Source organism: Trachypithecus francoisi, unplaced genomic scaffold (assembly GCF_009764315.1).
Source record: "Trachypithecus francoisi isolate TF-2019V2 unplaced genomic scaffold, Tfra_2.0 Contig01451, whole genome shotgun sequence".
NCBI lineage: Eukaryota > Metazoa > Chordata > Mammalia > Primates > Cercopithecidae > Trachypithecus > Trachypithecus francoisi.
This window is the reverse complement of record NW_022681432.1, coordinates 1,158,860-1,179,271: the sequence shown is the minus strand read 5'-3', so window position 1 is coordinate 1,179,271 and position 20,412 is coordinate 1,158,860. Positions and strand designations below refer to the sequence as shown.

General features: G+C 34.3%; 1 protein-coding gene across 1 annotated transcript in view; it reads left to right on the top strand.

The window, feature by feature from the left end:
- The window catches only part of DACH2 (dachshund family transcription factor 2), an 811,718-nt gene that overhangs the window by 693,125 nt on the left and 98,181 nt on the right, over nucleotides 1-20,412 (top strand). Inside the window, 4 exon segments of the mRNA XM_033233153.1 lie at nucleotides 4,432-4,580; nucleotides 4,706-4,853; nucleotides 8,463-8,609; nucleotides 9,815-9,880. Coding sequence (XP_033089044.1) covers nucleotides 4,432-4,580; nucleotides 4,706-4,853; nucleotides 8,463-8,609; nucleotides 9,815-9,880 — 510 coding nt within the window.

Sequence of the window (20,412 nt, the reverse complement as noted above, 5' to 3'; positions counted from 1 at the left end):
AAAAGCATGTTTGGTTAGCACAGAAACTTAATCATAAGAAGTCATAAGTAGAATCCTTCTTCTTTATGACCCTTTTTCTAGGACTAGGAAATTTATTGCTTGTGGGACAGGTAGGATATGAACAATGGGCCAAATAGAGTCCAGGGTTATCTCATCCATGTTAAAACTGCTGCTGAAAATCGATGTGACCTCTGCTACACTGTCATCCCCGTTCCCACCCTCTGTGTCCTATTTGTCTTTTGATAGAAGCTTAGATCCGTGTGCTGTCTCTATGTGTCTCTCTTGGGCCAGATTATCAAAATGAATCATTGCCTGCATACTCTTATATTTCTATTTATTTTCCTGGTGTTGACTAGGTCTGATGAAATATGATTCTTTCTGTGTTTGATCCTCACTGCAGCAAGCAACACCTAATTCAGCTGTGTCTATCTCTTTAAAGAAGAGTAATACTATTTTGAAACTCCAATTTATTGTACAGCAACATTATAAACCATAGACCATGCAACCTGTGTTCATCGTCAATAGTAATTTTCCTTTCAGCCAATTTAATGGCATTTTTTCATCTTCAAATAGAAGACTTCTAACAAATTTAATGTAGTTATAATTTTGTTTTGTGCATACTAAATGCATTGCTTTCCTTTTCAGCTATCTTGTTTGTAAAGTAACCCTCGGAGTCTCACCACTGAGGTTATACATATGTGTAGGTGATATGTAACAATGAATCCATTATTTTAAGAACTCTGTCCTTGACACAAAATATTTATTCAGGGAAATGATTATGTTGTCTCTGAATCAGCAGGAAGTTAATGTTATAACTTGTAGCACTTCATTTTGTAATAGTAGCTTTTCCAGGATACATAAATAATACTCGAAGATTTATAAACATCAGTATAAAAGTACAGAACCTTTCCAGCTGTTATAAATATTGATATATCGTCATGATAAAGTAATTCCATCCACTTAATGCATTCATGTGGAGAAGGAAAAAAATAATACTTAAATATAGACATCAAATAATGCAATTGAAGCATAACACTGTGGTTGTTGAGAAGTGTACCTTAGAAACCTTAGAGCTGCTGCCTAAGACATGTTTTAATAGTGTTTTTATGAGATGATACTTCAAATGAAACCATGTAGCTGAATAAGGTCACAGAATTTGTCATAATGTGCTGATTCTCTCTGGAATAGTTTAACTTTTCTAAACCTACCACTGACTTACCAAAAGAAAAGTAGAGAGGCAAATGTCTTGTAAGAGTTTAAGGTTAATTTTAAATAGTCAGAGTTACGTAACTAGAGTATGAAAATAAACTACAAGTGAATTGTAGAAAACATTTGCATCTGTGAACAAAATACTGTTTTTAAAGCTTTACTAAAAAACAATTCTGGGAACTTATTCTCATAGCTTTCTGTGCTAAAGAAAATTAATAGAGATGGGGTTTCTCCATGTTGGCCAGCTTGGTCTCGAACTCCTGACCTCAGGTGATCTGCCTGCCTTGGCCTCCCAAAGTGCTGGGATTATAGGCGTGAGCCACTGTACCAGGTATGGTATTGGAAACTATCTCCAATGCAACAATGTTGAGAGTTGTGACTTCATGAAAGGTGTTTAGGTCAGGAGAGCTCCATCTTCACGAAGGGATTAATAAGCTATAAAAAGAGCTCGCAAGAGTGAGTTCACTCTCTCTTGTGTGTCTGACTTGTGCCACATGAGAATGCAGTGAGAAGGTCCTCATCATACTCTAGTGCCTTGATATTTGACTTCCAAGCCTCAAGAATTGTGAGAGAATAAATTGATGTTCTTTATAAATTTAAAAAAAAAGAAAATTAATGATATAGTTCATGCATTTTATTGAATTATTTAAGGTCAATAAATAAATGCTCTTTTTAATATTTGGATTCAAACAGTGTGAAACTGTTGACCCTAATATAATCATATAGCATTTTTTAAATTGCTGTTGCTTTGGAAAAATAAAAAATGTAAAGGTGATATATACTAAGAGCCTTTTATTCAGAGATAGTACTAAGTAATCTCACTGAAGTTTCCCACAAATGAATGGCACAACTTCCCACACAAGAAATTCCACAGCAAACGGTAACTGTTAAATTAATGGGGCTCAAGACTCTGCACACTGCATACGTAGGCTGCTTGCAATTGCAAAATGGAGTCTTAATATATGACAAATCCATATTCCAAACCTACAGGAACCAGAACCAAGAGACCTTTTTTTGTTGTTGTTTCCAAATTGTGTGAAATTGGTTATGTCTAGATTTAAGCCAAGTCTTTTTTGTTGAGCGAGTCTCATTAGAATATATGGAGTCACTGAATTTTTTTTCTGACCAGAGAGATGCGTATTTTTAAACTTTGCCTGTGCTCTCTTGATGAAATTAAGATACTCCAGTGAGCAGCGTAACTGTGTGAGGTGCTATGATTCACCCCGTCGTGCACTGCTGATGAACCCAATTAAGAGTAACTGAATTTGTGACTTGATGGGTGCTGACGAGTTGGTGGGTGCAGCACACCAACATGGCACAAGTATACATATGTAACAAACCTGCACGTTATGCACATGTACCCTAGAACTTAAAGTATAATAAAATAAAAATAAAAATAAAAAGAGTAACTGAATTTGTTTCATTAACATCCCAAGATTACCTTTCAGTGGCAGTTTCTTTTTACATATGCATTTACAGAAGAAAATTTATCTAATTCATACAGGTCATATGAAAGATGTCAGCCAGAATAACCAAGTACTCAGGGTTCTCAAAGTAGGAGGGGATTCCCTTTATAATTAGGTATATCTGTTTGAAGCAAATATAAAACATATTTATAAACAAAAATTATATTCCTAGCTCTTTATTGAGTAATGAGAATATTGAAGAATACAACATAAAAATAAAAGAGGAATATAGGTGTAACTTGTGATTTTATGTCATACGTGTTATTTTCTGATAAGGGATATTCCATGAAATAAAAAGTAACACTGGACAACAGGTGCTGGAGAGGAACACTCTTACACTATTGGTGGGACTGTAAACTAGTTCAACCATTGTGGAAAACAGTGTGGCGATTCCTCAAGGATCTAGAACTAGGAATACCATTTGACCCAGCCATCCCATTACTGGGTATATACCCAAAGGATTATAAATCATGCTGCTATAAAGACATATGCACACGTATGTTTATTGTGGCACTATTCGCAATAGCAAAGACTTGGAATCAACCCAAATGTCCATCTGTGACAGACTGGATTAAGAAAATGTGGCACATATACACCATGGAATACTATGCAGCCATGAAAAAGGGTGAGTTTGTGTCCTTTGTTGGGACGTGGATGCAGCTGGAAACCATCATTCTCAGAAAACCAAACACCACATGTTCTCACTCATAGGTGGGAACCGAACAATGAGATCACTTGGACACAGGAAGGGGAACATCAACATCGGGGCTATTGTGGGGAAGGGGGAGTGGGGAGGGATAGCATTAGGAGACATACCTAATGTAAATGACGAGTTAATGGGTGCAGCACACCAACATGGCACATGTATACATATGTAACAAACCTGTATGTTATGCACGTGTACCCTAGAACTTAAAGTATATATATATAAAAAAGTAACACTGGAAACAGTCCAAATAATCATCAACTAGAAAATGTTTAAACGCAAGCTAGTACGTTCATGAAGTGAAATATTATTCAGCAATAAAAATAAACCACCGATACCTGCCACAACATGGATAAGCTTAAAAAACATGCTAAGAGAAAGAAGTCAGACACGAAAAAACATGTATTGTAGGATTCTATTTACATGAAACATTCAGAAAAGGCAAACCTTTGGAGATAAAGCAGATTAATGGTTTCTAGGGGCTGAGGTGGGAAGGAAGATTAATTGTAAATGGACATGAGGAGTCTTTATAGGGGAAATTAAGATGTTCTAAAATAGATTTGTGGTAATGATTAGACAACTCTAGAAATTTACTAAAAATGAAGTGTATACTTAAAGTAGGTGAATTTTTTTATGTAAATTATGCTTCAATAAAGCTGTTAAGATAATCAAGATAAAATTGATTGATAGATTAATAGATTTAGAGAAGAAAAAATAAAATGTTGCTTATGTTTTTCCAGGAAGTGATCTGAGTATTTAACTTATAGATATCATAAACACATATGTCAATTGTATGTATCTTAAATTTTTTTTCTGCAGATTTTATACCTCTTTAGCCATAAGCATTGTTTCAGTTTCACAAGTTCTTTACTGAAATATTTATTTTTTGAAATTAGAGGCAGCTGGAGAATAAATACGACTTCTAATTATGAGAGTGTCAGTCATTTAGTTTTAGAAATAAAATCTTTATAGATGCTTGGTAGAGGTGGCATAGTGTGACTTTTGAGCTCTTAATCTGTGAACCTTCTGATATTAATTTTGTTTTTGCAGAAGAGGTACCAGTACAAATTCCAATAATGAAGTCACCCTTGGACAAGATACAGCTGACTCCTGGGCAGGCATTGCCCGCTGGATTCCCTGGACCATTCATTTTTGCTGATAGTCTGTCCTCCGTGGAGACTCTGTTGACCAACATTCAGGTCAACAATATTTCTATAAACAAAATAAATGTAATACAAGACATTAGCACCTACATATATTATTTTATATTTGATAAATTAAAACGGATAAGATGAACTGCATGTCATTTCCTGTACCTTGACAGGGTCTACTGAAAGTGGCTTTGGATAATGCTCGCATCCAGGAGAAGCAGATTCAACAAGAAAAGAAGGAACTACGACTGGAGCTTTATAGAGAGAGAGAAATTAGAGAAAACCTTGAAAGACAACTTGCAGTTGAGCTTCAAAGCAGAAGTAAGTTTTATAAGTTCAATTACAGAGGAATATTATGTTGGAGGTATTTTCAATACTAATAGAATATTGTCCGAGATAAAATGATAAGCTAAGAATTAAGTACTGTGTATAAACCAACACATCACTCTTTATACTAAAACATTGCTCTTTATACTAAAAGAAAATGAATTATGTCTGCACTTTGGGCCAGCTGCAGATTTGGAAACGTGAATATTTATTGTTATCTCACAATTTCATAAAGTTCACCTGAATATAAATAATCTAACAATTCCTTATATATGAAATGCATACCCTTTGCCAGGCACAGTGTTAGATTATGGGATTATAACACGAATAAAAGCAGTCTCTGTTTTGGAAGGATTTTTGTTTTAGAGAGCTAGTGCAATCGTTTACTTTTAACACAAAGTGGCAAAAGCAGCCATGTCTAGTCAATATGATTTTACAGAGAGTGAGTAGTTAGCTTAGTTTGTTGACAGTGGTTAAGGAACACTTCCTGATGCTGACACCTGAATCTGAATCTTGAAAGATCAGGAGGAAAAAAAAAAAGAAAGAAAGAAAACTTAAGTGATTTGGGCAATCTAGACAGAGGTATCAGTTAGCAAAGGCTTGGAGACAAGAAACTTCATACATGGATAACTAAATACAATTTATTATAATGTCGTTGAGGTTTTTGAAGTGAATAGTGGGAGATGATGGAGAAAGTTGGGAGTAGAAGCTGCATTATGAAGGACAATTTTAATCATGTGAAAGCTTGGACTTTATCCTGTAGGTGATGTGAAATATTAAAAGATATGCAGTGGAATGATCTGATTTGATTTCAATTGGATCAATCACCACCATGTTGGGAATAGATTGGGGGAGTGCATATAAAACTAGAAAAAAAGAAAACTATGCAAAAGGAGATTGCTGTCATCCAGGCAGTGGTAAGGAGGACTGAATTAGAGTAGCGGAAATAGGGATGGAGACAAAAGGGAAGGAATGGAGATATTTAGAATTGTTCACAAATAGGATTAACTTTCCAACTGTGAGTAGCCACTTGACTAATGAATAAACGAGAATAGTTCATATCAAAACCACAGAGAATTAAAAACTTCACTTTAGTCAATAATTTCCACATCTTCCCTGTATTTATCATAAAATACTAAACAGCCATAAACATGACATTTATGAATTTCAACTTCTTTCCCTTCCCTGTTTACTCTTCTGTGTAGGGGGTCACAAAGCCTAAAATTAGCAAAGAGAGTGGAAAAGACAGGCAAAGAAAAGGTGTGAAAATCTATAATCCAAATATAACTACCTGAACAAAGAAAGATGACTACAGTTGCATGAAATCTCCTAACTTTATACTGATGGAAAGTAGCATATTATACTCTGAAATTTATTTTATAAAATAGAAGACATACTATATTTTTCCTTAGGGCCTAGGAATCATTGATTTCATTCAAAATAGAAATTTAGTCTTTGCACTTAAAAAGAATTAAGCCCGTTTTGCTTATCTTGTCAAATTCATGAAATACTAAAAATCAAAGACTAAACCATCTTTTAAAGTTTGGAGAAATTGATATATTTCTGATATTTGGTATACAAAATATAATATTATGATTAACAATCATAACTCACATTTCTTTAGTAGAGAGTTCCTTAATACCAAACATCCAAAAAATTGTATGTTAAATAATAAGACTCTTAAATTGGCTTATGAAAATCCACTACATATGGTAAATTGGCTTCTAACTTTTAGGGATCTATTTATTTTGATTCTGTTCACTGACTTTTTATAGACTCATCAGGTCTGTATTTATAATTCATATCTACTGTTTTTGAAAAAGTCCTTAGACATGGTAGGTATAATATTGTATCTATTATCAAATTTCTGTGAAGTATTGTATTTAATAAATTAGCATTTATCACAATATAATAATAATAATACCACTAATACTATTGCTTTCATTTACTACTACTGCCATTATCATGACTACTAATATTACTAGGGTTAATGTTTATCAAGTGTCTCATACGTAGCTAAGCACTTTTTTTAGCATTTGTATGTAATGACTACCATAATTATAGGAAACTGCTTTGTCATCTTGGTTGATTTATAGAAACTATATATATACTTCATCTCTCTGAATCCCAGTATCCTCACCTATTACAATAGTTGTTCTAGATAATCATTAAAATTTCTTTTACTTTGTTAAAGATCCCACACCCAGTATACCCCACTTTTAATGACAAAGAATTACTCTTTACCTAAAGTCACGTGATGGGAAAGACAGAGGGAAATTGATATTATGATCATAAAGTAACATCTCTCCAAAGATATAGTAAACATACTATGTCTGTCTGTGTGCGTGTGATATGTATGTGTGTATATATAATGTATGAAGAATGTATGTACTACATACATAAAAATATAGATAACTATATATAAAACTATGTGTGTATTAAAATAGTTTACAAAACTTTTTTTTTCTAATTGAAGAAAGCAATGTTCCACACTCAGAAACAATTTCTACCTAATTCTCTTTTGGTTACTAGTCATAGTGTGTTACTTGGATTAAAAACACTTATATAAATATTCTTTGCAGATTAAACACTTAAATCCATAGAATAATATAGCTACATGAAACCTTGGAGGTCACCCACCTTGGTCCCCTGGCCAATTATATGGTCTTTAGGCTTTGAACAACTACCTATGTGATCTTTGGTCTTCAGGCTTTGAAAACTATTAACTATGTTTTCTGGGTAAATTTCTTGACCTGTCAAGGACTCAGGTTCTTCATCTGTAAAACTGAGATAAAAGTGTTTTTCTTACTTGAAAGTTTCTTATTTTTATGACTGGCAGTACAGTAGATTTATTTGCACCATCATCACCACATACCCACTAGTAATGCATTGCACTAGGACATTAGGATGACTACAATGTCACTAGGTGATAGGGATTTCTAGCTCCATTGTAATCTTATGGAACCACTATTGTATATGCGGTCCATCATTGACTGAAATCTCATTATGCAGCCTATGACTGTATATACACATACAGAGAAAGAGCGAGAGAGAGGCAGAGAGAGAGAGATTGATGATATATACATTAAACAGGCAGTATTTGCCTTTACAACTGGTAAAATTTCAGAGGAATGGACACTTACCATTTTCAATTTTAAGGACTATATTTGCAAGCTAATAGATATTTTCAGGATTTTTTTGCATTTTGAAATATGAATAGTAATCAGTAACCTGATGAATAAAAAGAATATTTTTCTTGAGAGAATTATAAAATGTTTAATGAATCATTAAATGCATATAGAGAGTCAAAGTAGAAGACAATTCTCCACCACCACTGCCACCATCATACAAATGCATGTGTATTACAGAACATACACTCTGGAAATGTGAAAATAGAAAGAAGTCAGTTGTGTGATTGAAATACAGTATATAAAGCATTCTTTAGATGACCCTAATGAGAATTGTACCAAAAGAACGCTAACCATATGTCAACTGAAACATTTCTATATCTCTCTGTGTCTATATCTGTGGCTTATAATTCATCAAAACTGGCATCCCTACTTCATTGCTCAAGTCTTTGCAAGCTACATTTTTACATTTCAGCTACCATGCAAAAGCGCCTGAAAAAGGAGAAAAAAACCAAGAGAAAATTGCAGGAAGCCTTGGAATTTGAATCAAAGCGCCGAGAGCAAGTGGAGCAGGCACTTAAGCAAGCCACCACTAGTGACAGTGGCCTGAGGATGTTAAAAGGTAATGTCTGATTTGGACTTTCACTCTCAAGGTAAACAAAGCAAAACTGACTTAAGAAAAATAGAAGAAGGAAAAAAAAAGAGAGGAAAGCAGGAAGAAAGGAAGGGAGAGAGGGAAACGGATATATTTTGTCCAGGAATGATTAAAAAATCAATTTGAGACCAAGTATTTTAGAGCATGAATTAAACCCAGTCAAAATAACCACTGTTCAGGAGATACAAATAGCCTTGGAATAATAGGAAATCCTACTGACTTCTGCAGTAGAAGCAATAACACTGATAACCACCCTGCACCTAAAATGTAGGTGCATTAGGTCTACTCATGTTAGAATATGCTGATGTTTGGTGAACTGTATTTTGATTAGCTATGCAATGCTTGTTCCTTTAATGCAGATTCCATCAGTGTTGCCATGCTAAGGAGTACCGGGTTGAAAAAACGTGTTCTGAGTAAATCCCTGCAGATCCTGTAAACGGAGATGCTTGTATTATGAAAGATCTTAATTCCAAACTTTTTTGATTCTATTTTTAATTCTGAGGCCTCATAACATTGTTTCATCTCACTGAGACCCAATTTCAAGTAAATGTTCAAATAAATATGTACACACACAAACAGAACCTTTTTACATCAAAATTACTAGCTTTTACCTGAACAGCACAATCATAAAACATTTGCCTCTAGAGCCAGTAATACATGAAGACCACAAACTGTAATGAATATTTTGGTATTCACTTGTATTACTATATATATACACACACACACACACATATATGTGGATATATATATATTACACATATATATATATACCCACAATGTGTGTGTGTGTGTATATATATATATATATTATCATAAATAATATCATGACTCACATCTTACAAAGGGAAAATATAGCATGAGGATGGGGGCGAGTTAACCTGACAGTCTTAGGCGGTTTTAATGGACAGACTATTTTTCTAAGATTTATTTTTAGATAATGAAAAAAATAGAGGTATTTACAATATACCTAGAAATATATGCTCAATTGTAAAATTCAGCTGCAGTTTATAATCCTCCCTCTTACCATTAAAAACAGACATGCAAAAACGAAAATGCCACCCAAGGTCTTATGTTATCTATAGGACCAAAGTACTGGCTTACCGGAGTTTTCCCTTTAAATGAAATCAGGAACCACCTAATTGTACCTTAATCTTGCATGTCACTTATTTCAGATACTGGAGTTCCAGATATTGAAATAGAAAACAATGGGACTCCTCATGACAGTGCTGCTATGCAAGGTACAGTCAACTGCAAACTTGTTTCTAGACTGCTTATTATGTGACCCCTGGGGATGAGGTGGGGATGAGCTCCTATGATGATACTCTTCTTATAAATAAAATAAATAAGTTTTAACCCTTCTTACTTTATGACACAGGAAACAATTTGCAGTTTTTTTGAGGAAAAAAATACTTAACATGGCTTTGAAAACCCAATAACTATGGTTATATAGGGACTAATAATTTTACATATACAATGTGAGCAAATACGTTTAGCTCTAAAAGAATACACATTTGTATGTCAGGCGTATTCTAAAAATGCATAAATGTGAATGTAATTTACCTTTTCAAAGTGTACAATACCATAAGGTATTTTTGTAATTTCACCACTTTACCCTTTGTAAAAGCCACAGGTACAATAAGTATAACTTATCAAAGATTTAAAGGTGTTCCAGACAACATTTTTTCATCCTTTAAATTTTGATGTTAATCTTAGAGACCACTTAAGTATGAAAATCAGGACATGACTTATAATTCGTGATTTCCATGATTATCACAAATGCTTACATCTTTAAAAATATTTGACAATATTTAGTAGTAAGAAAACATGACACAAATCAATATAGAGTCTCACTGGAGTGCAAAAGCACATAAAAATATGAGTTAAATGTGACCACTGAAAATGTTCCCGGTTGATTCTAATGCACTTCTAGACCTTTGCATGCAGATTACATTTATTTTCACATTTATTGTGATAAAATGCCTCACTCTAATAAAAAATAAAGAACATTTTAATGAGAAAACTATTTCCTAACTTTGAAAAATGAAGACAACTATGAATATGTTGCTTGCTGGAATTAATCAGTGCCTTTCTACTGTGTGATGAGTGGATCTACATAAAGGCAACAGAACTGGGTGTGACCAAAATATCCATTTTGGTTCATCTGAGGGTCACCATTTTACGTGGTAGCTTCATAAGTTGTTTTACATGTAGTTTTATGAGTCATCTTTATAAAACCAGAAACGTTAGCTCTCATGGATACTCTAGTGATGCATGACTCTGTTGCAGCTGGGTAGACCTAACTAATGCATTAACTATGTTAGGTGTAAAAGCATGCATGCTTACCTCATTCAATGAAGCTTTTGCTGTTTCTTATCCCTTTTTTGCTTGCCTGCTTATTCCCTCAGCTTAAAGGCTGTGTCTACATGAGCAAAACCAATTCAAATGGAATTCAATTGTCTAACCAATTCATCACAGCAAAATTCATTAAGAAGTGCCCCACTAGTTGTGGGCCGGGTTTTTGAGGTTACCATCACATACCAGCTCCATGGTAGAGATGAATAGCCTGAAGCAATTGATCCCTTCTGAATCAGTGACACGAAAATATAGACATAGTCTTAAGGAACGTTGAACTTGATTGTGCCCTGCTTTGAGTGGGTTTAAGGTCAGCTTTGAAACTGGAGAGGGTAATCCGAATACACCACTAGTGAGTTTTATCTTTATTATCTTTTAACCTGTACCTCTGATTTATTGCGGTTCATTTAATTTATATTATACTTTTAGTTCATAGTAGTAACATCTTTCTTAACTCTGAGAGAAATGCAAGCTTTTGAACTTTCCTAAAATTATTTCATTTTCATGTAGCAAATAGTGATATTTTATTCGTGGGCAATTAGGAGATATAAGCAAAAGGTGGATCCACTCTTCGTTTCCAATTTTTTTATGAAATCTACTAAGAATCGCTTTTGCATATTTAGTTGTACTTAGGGAAGGACAGATTTAATACTTGTTTTCACTGTGCATACTTTTAATAAGTTCTACAAGTTTTTACTTGCTAAATATGAGACAAATTCATCTTAAAAGGATTGAGATGGAATTTATTTTAAAGCAAAGAAGCTGATTTGTATTTTTTTCCAAATTAAAAATTACATTGTCTAGTATTTATGTTTAATATTGTCTATATATGGTAAAATATGGTAGGTTAATAATTCTTTATTGGCTGTCTGTCTTTTACATTATATTAAATAAGATTCTATATAAAAGTGATACAAATGGAAAAATACACATTATCTCTTCTCTTAGCACAACATTTAAGCACTGTAAATGATAAAACCCCTATCGTCCCTTTGTGAAAAATTAGAGTTAATGTCTTATGTTAATATGACAGTAGAATCACAATTTAATTTTAAAAAATAGCAAATTTTATTCTTTTAGCCAGGAAAATAGGTGCCTAAAAATATTATCAGAAATAATTTTAAATAGAGTTTACCAAATCAATCAGGTCAAATAATCACCTAAAAATCCCAAACATTTTGCCTATTATTTGTAAAATAATAAAAAGTAATAAAAACATTACTTTTGAATGTATCTATGAAATTTAGAAAATGTATAATGCTCAGAAAACGTGAAAAGCAAGCTTAGCCATTATTTTTCTGTTCTTCCTATTAATTTTGGTTTTGTGAGTCACAGTTCTTTTTTGTGACTTATTTTGATACTGTTTCAATCTTTTCCATCTCCCTTGAAACCTATTTTTTAACTTGAAAGATCATTTCCTATCATTGTTTGTGAGGGTCAGTTCATGTATGCCAATACAATACCATTTCCAAAATTCATCTCCATCACAGGAAAAATTCCAGCATCAGGAAAGTTCTTTCTCTTCCCATTGTCAATAGCTCTGCTAGATAGACATCTGTCATTCACCTAGTACTCTCCCTTTGAAATTCAATTGATTCCACTGTGACATCTTCTTAAGAATTTAAAAGGCACTTAGAAAAACGTTACATGACCACCCCGGAAGCAAAAAAGTCATATCCAGTTTTATGGTAATTTCCACGTGAGTTTTAGTGCAAACAAACTGCACGTGTACCAGAAATCTTACATATATAAGATTTTATATATATACTATATATAGTGTATATATATTATGTATTATATATAATGTATTCCATGGAATACATTATATGTATATAATACATCTCTTCAGCTTAGTTATTTCATGTCTTTTATGCTTTGAATGTTGTTTGACAGAGAAGACAATATGCATAGACCAAGTTTCCATGAAAGGATATCTGTATCTTTTATATTTTGGGGGTCTACCATAGCAACTCCTGCAGAATGTTTTCTGGTGATCACACAATGTTTATACACTACTCCAGTGGTTATGTCTGCTATCTCTAGAGATGAAGTATTTGGTGGAGAACTTGTGCTAATGTCATTCCATCCAAATTCCTATAACTCAGTTGAGGGCCTGCAAGATAGAACATCAACCATCTTATCAACCAATCCCTGTTTCACATAAAATAAACATACCGGGTGTCATTAAGTGCACCTTCAGATCAATGATTTTTTTGCAAATGACATTCAAGTGCCATTTGCGTAGTGCATTTTTGCTGATAAAAGCAAATTAAATTAGCACAACTACAAGTGTGCTGATAAAAACTAAAACTGAACAGCAGTACCATTAGCTAACAAAGTAATATTTCTTTTACTGCGTTCTGCCATTTAGTTATTATCCTATTGGAAATCTAATTATAATCCTTTTACTCCCTAGTCAAACTTCACAGTTTTTGCAAGCTTAGCACTGACAAGTGATTTCATTACATTTGATTGCCTGCGCCCAGATTGACTTAACTTCACTTGGAGACCTAAAAGCCCTCTCAGTTTCTCAGATTCCCTGTTTGCACATTACTGCAACAGCTCCTTTAATTAATTAGCATGAACAGCAGTAACATGAACTGCTGAACAGAAAATAACATCATTTTATGATCTCAGGGAGACTTCTCCTTTTGCATGTTTATACCTTAGTTAACTTTTGTATGACTATATTTCATTGTTAGTGGCTAGTGGTATAGTTGACAGTGCATGTTTCCTAAATTTAAAAAAATTGAAGTTAACATCTTAATAACAATAGGTAAAACGAAAACAGAATATGAAGCTCCTACATTTTAGAAAATAGACAACTGTCACCATGAACTGACTTTATAGTAATAAAATAAAATAATAAATTTCAGGGGAGATAACATCATAAAGTACAAGGGCACAGTGACATACTGACCCTGTATCTGCCACTGCATTTGCTTGAGGAAAAAGAAATAAACCACAAAATGTTTAACTGTGTTTTGCCCATAGAATGTCAATCTCTGTGAATAATTTTTACAGTTTCTTTTATGTATACATGTTTGACAAAGACACAAGATAATTTAGCACTGGAATATATTTTTCTCTGATATTTTTTCCATAATGTAGTAGCATCCTAAATAAATTTTTTATTCCTTTTGCTACTGACACACTAGAAGTAGATATTAAGTCAAATCTACATGTGAAAGGAAACCAAAATTTGATGTAAAAGTAAAACTACTAGACCATTTTTTTTTCTGAACCATTTTTGCTCAGAAAAAAAGGGATCTTATAAAGAGTACAGACTGGCCATTCAAAGATACAAAAGTCATGATCTCATCTATGCAGTACCTGGCGAAGGTGCCACTGAAGAATTAAAAGCAAAAAAAGTGTCATTTGACTGCAAAAGCAGCAAATATCATTTTAACATCTATTATATTAAAAATTATAGTTTAGGGAATAATTTAATATGCATAGCTTATGGCCTAGAACATTTAATATATATTCATAATATGAAATATATGTGAATATATCTATTTTTATCAATTCTCTCAAAATCAATTTGAACAGTGTATATCCTTCCTTGACCCCTTAGACCTCCTTATTATCTTTTCTCTTTGGTTCTTGCTTACTAACCTAAAACAACATTCCTCTAAAGAACTTAAGATGCCATGCCAATATTTCCTAAAAACAACTACCCTTGGGATAGGATTATCACTGTAGAATTAGGAAGAATAGTAAGAAAAGTGATAGTAAGAGCGTGAAAGGGAGTCAGAAAAAATAAATCACGTATGATTTATTGGCATGTATGTGATATGACAAGAAAAAATAAAGGAAAACAGATGGAATTTTATTATATGCTTTTCTAATTTCCTCCATCACAGTGTGTTCTCCATCTTCTCTATCGCTAGGGTTTCCACTGACTGCTTCCTACCTAAACTCATCAACCATTAATTATTGATTTCCCTCCCATTGATGCCTTGTACTGTGTTGGAAGATATACACAGGTACTCTGATGTTCCCATTGTAAAGTGAAAATATTTTCTTATAAAGTGGAGGTATATAGCAAGTCAGAGACCAGAGGAATTGTGGGAAGTAGGTCTTACAATTTTTCTTTTAAATGCTTCCTTGAAGAGTAGGATCCTTTTATTTCCTAGAAAGACTTTATTTCAGTGACCATCATACAATGGGAAAAGACTCTAGCACACACCCCACAGAGAGGATCCCAGCATCTTTCTCTAAAGCAGCAAAAATGTTTTTCTGTACAGTTTATTAAATGGCCTGAATCTTTTTATTTTCTTCCTCGGAAAGTATTTCCCCTAATTTTCTTCATCCTCCACAGGATTTTTATCCTGACTGGTGGTACCTCTCTGCTGTGAAATACCTGGCAGACCATAGTACAATTTATACTTCTAGTTTTTTTCTTAGGAGGATGGGAAGAGCCTGCATTAATTATTTAATCATTTAGGGCCTGGTTGTCATGGAGTGGCTTGCACCACACACATGCATTGTTAACAAAATTATTTTCAGTGACCACAAGACTGTCATGGTAATTATGATGGTAACATACAATCTCATGTACAGATCAAAGACTTGCAGTTCTAGCTATATCTTAATTATATAACAGATCAAATTGCAGTTATAGCAAATAGTGAGACTTGCAGGCCATGATAAGTTGTTCTGCTATTCAGCATGTTGAGTCTACAGGAGTAAGTCACTAATTAACAGGTGTTTTTTACTATAATCTAGGAAGGGCTGTTTAACTTAACTCTGATAACTGTTTGACCAGTTACTTTATGCCCCATCCTCTTTACATATACAATACAATTTTTTAAGCTTGGGATTCACCATACGCCAACCCCAACCCAGGTATACCTGAAGGACATGCAAAAGGAAAAACATTTTCCTGATTAAAAGATTAAGTCAAGTTTCACTTTTTTACTTCCACATTTGTGTTTTAATAAATAAAACAAACAGCATTTTCATAGAAGACTGTAATCATATGCCATTATTTTCGAAGTACTTTAAAAATTAAAATTATGATATTGCTACCACATGAATCTGTGGAGGTTCTGTTCCAAGATACTTATCATTCTGAGAATGAGGAATTCATAGCCTAAAATTGGAATAGTGAAAAAAGAAAGGCAGGACCTATTATGTGTATAGCATGGTGTACTTTGTGTCATCCTTTACATCATATCCTCTAGGAGGATTATTTCTGGGAGGTAGTTTGGAAAGATGTGATTAACCTCTGTTTTGTAAGTATGAAAATAACCTAAGTTAATTTGCTTGCCATTGACAGTGGGAACTAAAACACAGTCTTAACTCTCATTCATTTATCTCACTGTACATCACTATCAATCCGTTCTTGTAAAAATCTCACATAGTTAGTTAGCTAGTTAGGGTACGTAACAAGACTATAGTATTATCCAATGCAAAACAGTGCATAGGGTTCAGGGAAAGGGCAGAGGCTTCTCTGCTTCATAGTTCATTAATTAAAATAGTCTAAAACTAGGTGTAATGTAATAATCACCTCTGCTTTTAAAAGTTTGTAAAGATTGGGGTAATCTTCATAAAATTTAGACAAATACCATACAACTCTCTTTTCTATTTAAAACTGTGTGGAGCAGCTGAAATAGTAACAGAAATAACCTTTTTATTCTTGACTACACTCACTTCACTCTGTCTGTCAGAACTAGATTTCAACAGAGCCTTGCTGTCTAATTTTACATTTTTATTTTATTATATTATATTTTATTTTATTTTATTTTATATTTGTTGAGATGGAGTTTCATACTTGTTACCCAGGCTGGAGTGCAGTGGCATGATCTTGGCTCACTGTAACCTCTGCCTCTCGAGTTCAAGCAATTCTACTGCCTCAGCCTCACAAGTAGCTGGGATTACAGGCGTGGGCCACCACACTTGGCTAACTTTGAATTTTCACCAAGTTGTTCAGGCTGGTCTCAGGCTCCTGACCTCAGGTGATCCACCTGCCTTGGCCTTTCAAAATGCTGAGATTACAGACATGAGCCCCTACTCTCAACCACTTAACCAATTTTAGACTGGAATTCCGTATGCAGCATTAGCATAAAGTTTCATTTATTTACTCTAGGGAACTTACTTTTCATTTATAATAGACATGTAACATTACCTTTTGGGAATTAAAATGAATTTAAAGAAAAACCTTCTTTTGGATTTTATACACAACTCCTTTAAGGCCCCTAACCTCTTGACCCTTTCAAGTTTACATTTTACTTTTTTAATATTTGAAAATTAACAATGGTAATGATCCACATACTTCAGCTGGAATCTACTTTTTGTCAGTAATGCAAACGATTTTTGGAGCAACATTTCCAACAATTACTTTATTAGCTTTCAAGACAGCATCATTATTTTACAAACATTTCTTTCCCATCTTCCTGTTTTTTCACTATCGGGGGAACCTGCCCCCAATATTTCAAAGTTGGTTCTTTCTATTTTCCGTAAGTGTCGGCCAGCTGAGAAATAAGGAGAAAGAGTACAAAGACGAATTTTATAGCTGGGTCACCAGTGGTGACATCACATATCAGTAGGACTGTGATGCCCACCTGAGCCTTAAAGCCAGAAACATCTATTATTAAGGATTTCAAAAGGGGAGGGAGTGCAAGAACAGGGAGTAGGTCACAAGATCACATGCTTCAAAGGACAAAAAGGAGAACAAAGATCACATGCTTCTGAGGAAACAGGACAAGGGTAAAATCAGAAACTCCTGATAAGGGTCCAACAAAGATCACTAGGCAAAGGGCAAAACCAAAGATCATAAGGCAAAGGGCAAAAGCAGAATTACTGATAAGGGTCTATGTTCAGCAGTGCACATATTGGCTTGATAAACACCTTAAACAACAGAAAACAGGGCTCAAGAGCAAAGAATCAGTCTGACCTCAAATTTACCAGGGTGAGTTTTCCCCACCCTAGTAAGCCTGAGGGTACTGCAGGAGACCAGGGCATATTTCAGTCCTTATCTCAACTGCATAAGACAGACACTCCCAGAGCAGCCATTTATAGACCTCCCCACAGGAATGCATTCCTTCCCCAGGGTATTAGTTGTTAATATTCCTTGCTAGGAAAAGAATGTAGCGATATCTTCCAAACTTGCATGTCCATTTATAGGCTCTCTGCAAGAAGAAAAATATGGCTTTATTTTGCCCGACCCTGCAGGCAGTCAGACCTTATGATTGTCTTCCCTTGTTCCCCGAAAACTGCTGTTATTCTGTTCCTTTTCCAAGGTACTCTGATTTCATATTTTTCAAACACACATGTTTTGCGATCAATTTATACAGTTAACACAATTATCACAGTGATCCTGAGGTGATGTACATCCTCAGCTTATGAAGATAACAGGGTTAAGAGATTAAAGTAAGACAGGCATAAGAAATTATGAAAGTATTATTTGGGAACTGGTAAATGTCCATGAAATCTTCACAATTTATGTTCCTCTGCCACGGCTCCAGCCGGTCCCTCCATTCGGGATCCCTGACTTCCTGCAACATTTCACAAATGTCTAAGTGCTCTCGTTTTCATTAAAATAATAAAAATGAATAAACGTAATGTTGATCTCAGCATCTGTGAGCAACCATTTAATAACGTGTGAGGAAAAACTCTCAATAGGACTAATAAACCCTCAGATCTTACAATTTCCTGGTAACCGCATTTCAACCTTCTATGGGAAATGTTGGATGTCATCATTTTTAACATTGTACAAGTTAACATTTGTTTATCCATTACTTTCATTTTTCACTTTCCTCCATATTTTGATTTGTTTAAAATCGAGTATTATAGTGTTCTTCTATAAGTTTTGCAGACAAAAGTAATAGTTAAAATCATTTTAAAATAGAACTTAACTATACTTTAAAATATTGCCTAAAATATTCCAATCTGCATCCTGTACAAAACTCAAATCAATTAGAACCTTAAGAAACGTTTTGTGGCCAGGCGTGGTGGCCACGTCTATAATTCCAGCACTTTGGGAGACCAAGGCAGGCAGATTGCCTGAGGTCCAGAGTTAGAGACCAGCCTGGCTAACATGGAGAAACCCCATCTCTACTAAAAACACAAAACATGGCCAGGTGTGATGGTACACAACTGTAGTCCCAGCTACCTGGGAGGCTGAGGCAGGAGAATCACTTGAACCCGGGAGACGGAGGTTGCAGTGAGCTGAGATCCTGCCACTGCACTCCAGCCTGGGCACCACAGCAAGACTCTGTCTCAGAAAAAGAAAGAAAAAAGAAGAAGAAAAAACATTTTGTAACTTATATGCTTATGGAAAGTGGGGGACTTGGTCTCAGATTATTTAGAGAAATGGCATAGAAACATAATTCACACTTTTCACTGTAGCATTATCCACAACAAGAAAATAATGAAGGAAGATGCATTCCATGTATGCCATATGTATGTGTGGAGTGGCTCCTGACATAGTGTTCCATACACATTAGCTTTCATTTATTCTCCTCTCCCTTCCTCTCTCTTCTAAGATGAAAAATAGAATTTCAGTATTTCTAAAGCTCTTAATGTGACTCAACAGTTGGAGATCTCTGTACTGACACGTGTACTTCTATTGCTGTTTTATAACCAGTATGTGAGAGGCACAATGAAGTGGCAGAAGGAGCTCTGATCTAGTAGTCAGAATTTCTCAGTTACTAACTCGCTAACTCAGTTACTAACCTTGAGAAGTCATTTACCTTCTCTCTGCCTTAACTTTAGTAAAATAGGTATCATAATATTTGCCTATTCTTCCTCATCAATAAGTTAGATACATACTATCTGATAAGTATGACAAGTACAAGATATCATTATTATGGTGCCCTATAAAATACACACATATTTGATTTTGTGTTTTCTAAAATATTGATTTCAGTAAGAGTGAACTATTTGGCCTATAAGTGACGTGTAAAGCTTCCACTAAAGAATGTGCTCTCCCATGGATAGTTATGGTTAGCGATATCTTTGCATTTTATCCCCATGTGTGAGCAGAAGGGCATTCATGCTTCCATTTTAAGGGACTGTTTTCTAAGAACTAGAGATTCAAAAAAGGAGAAAGAGATGTATTAATAATATTTCACAAAACTAGGGTGTGTTACAAGTGAGTAAGATAGTTTGATACTCCTTTATGATACCATTTGCACAAAAAAAAAGATGACCTATTGACCTATCCTGGTCTTCATTTTGATTAACTTGTAAGTCAGATATTTGTAAGGCTGATGAGCCCAAATGGTTATTCTTTTCAAGAAACCTCTGTTTTTAAAAAACATGTCATGTTCTAAACATAAGCAACAGAACCTTCTGAAAAAATGACTCCAAAATAGTGCTCTTCTCTAGACAAAGAGTAATCAAACACTATATCTTCCCCTTGCTTGCAATTGTCTGCTTTTCCTACTTTCAAATTAGTAACTCATATTTA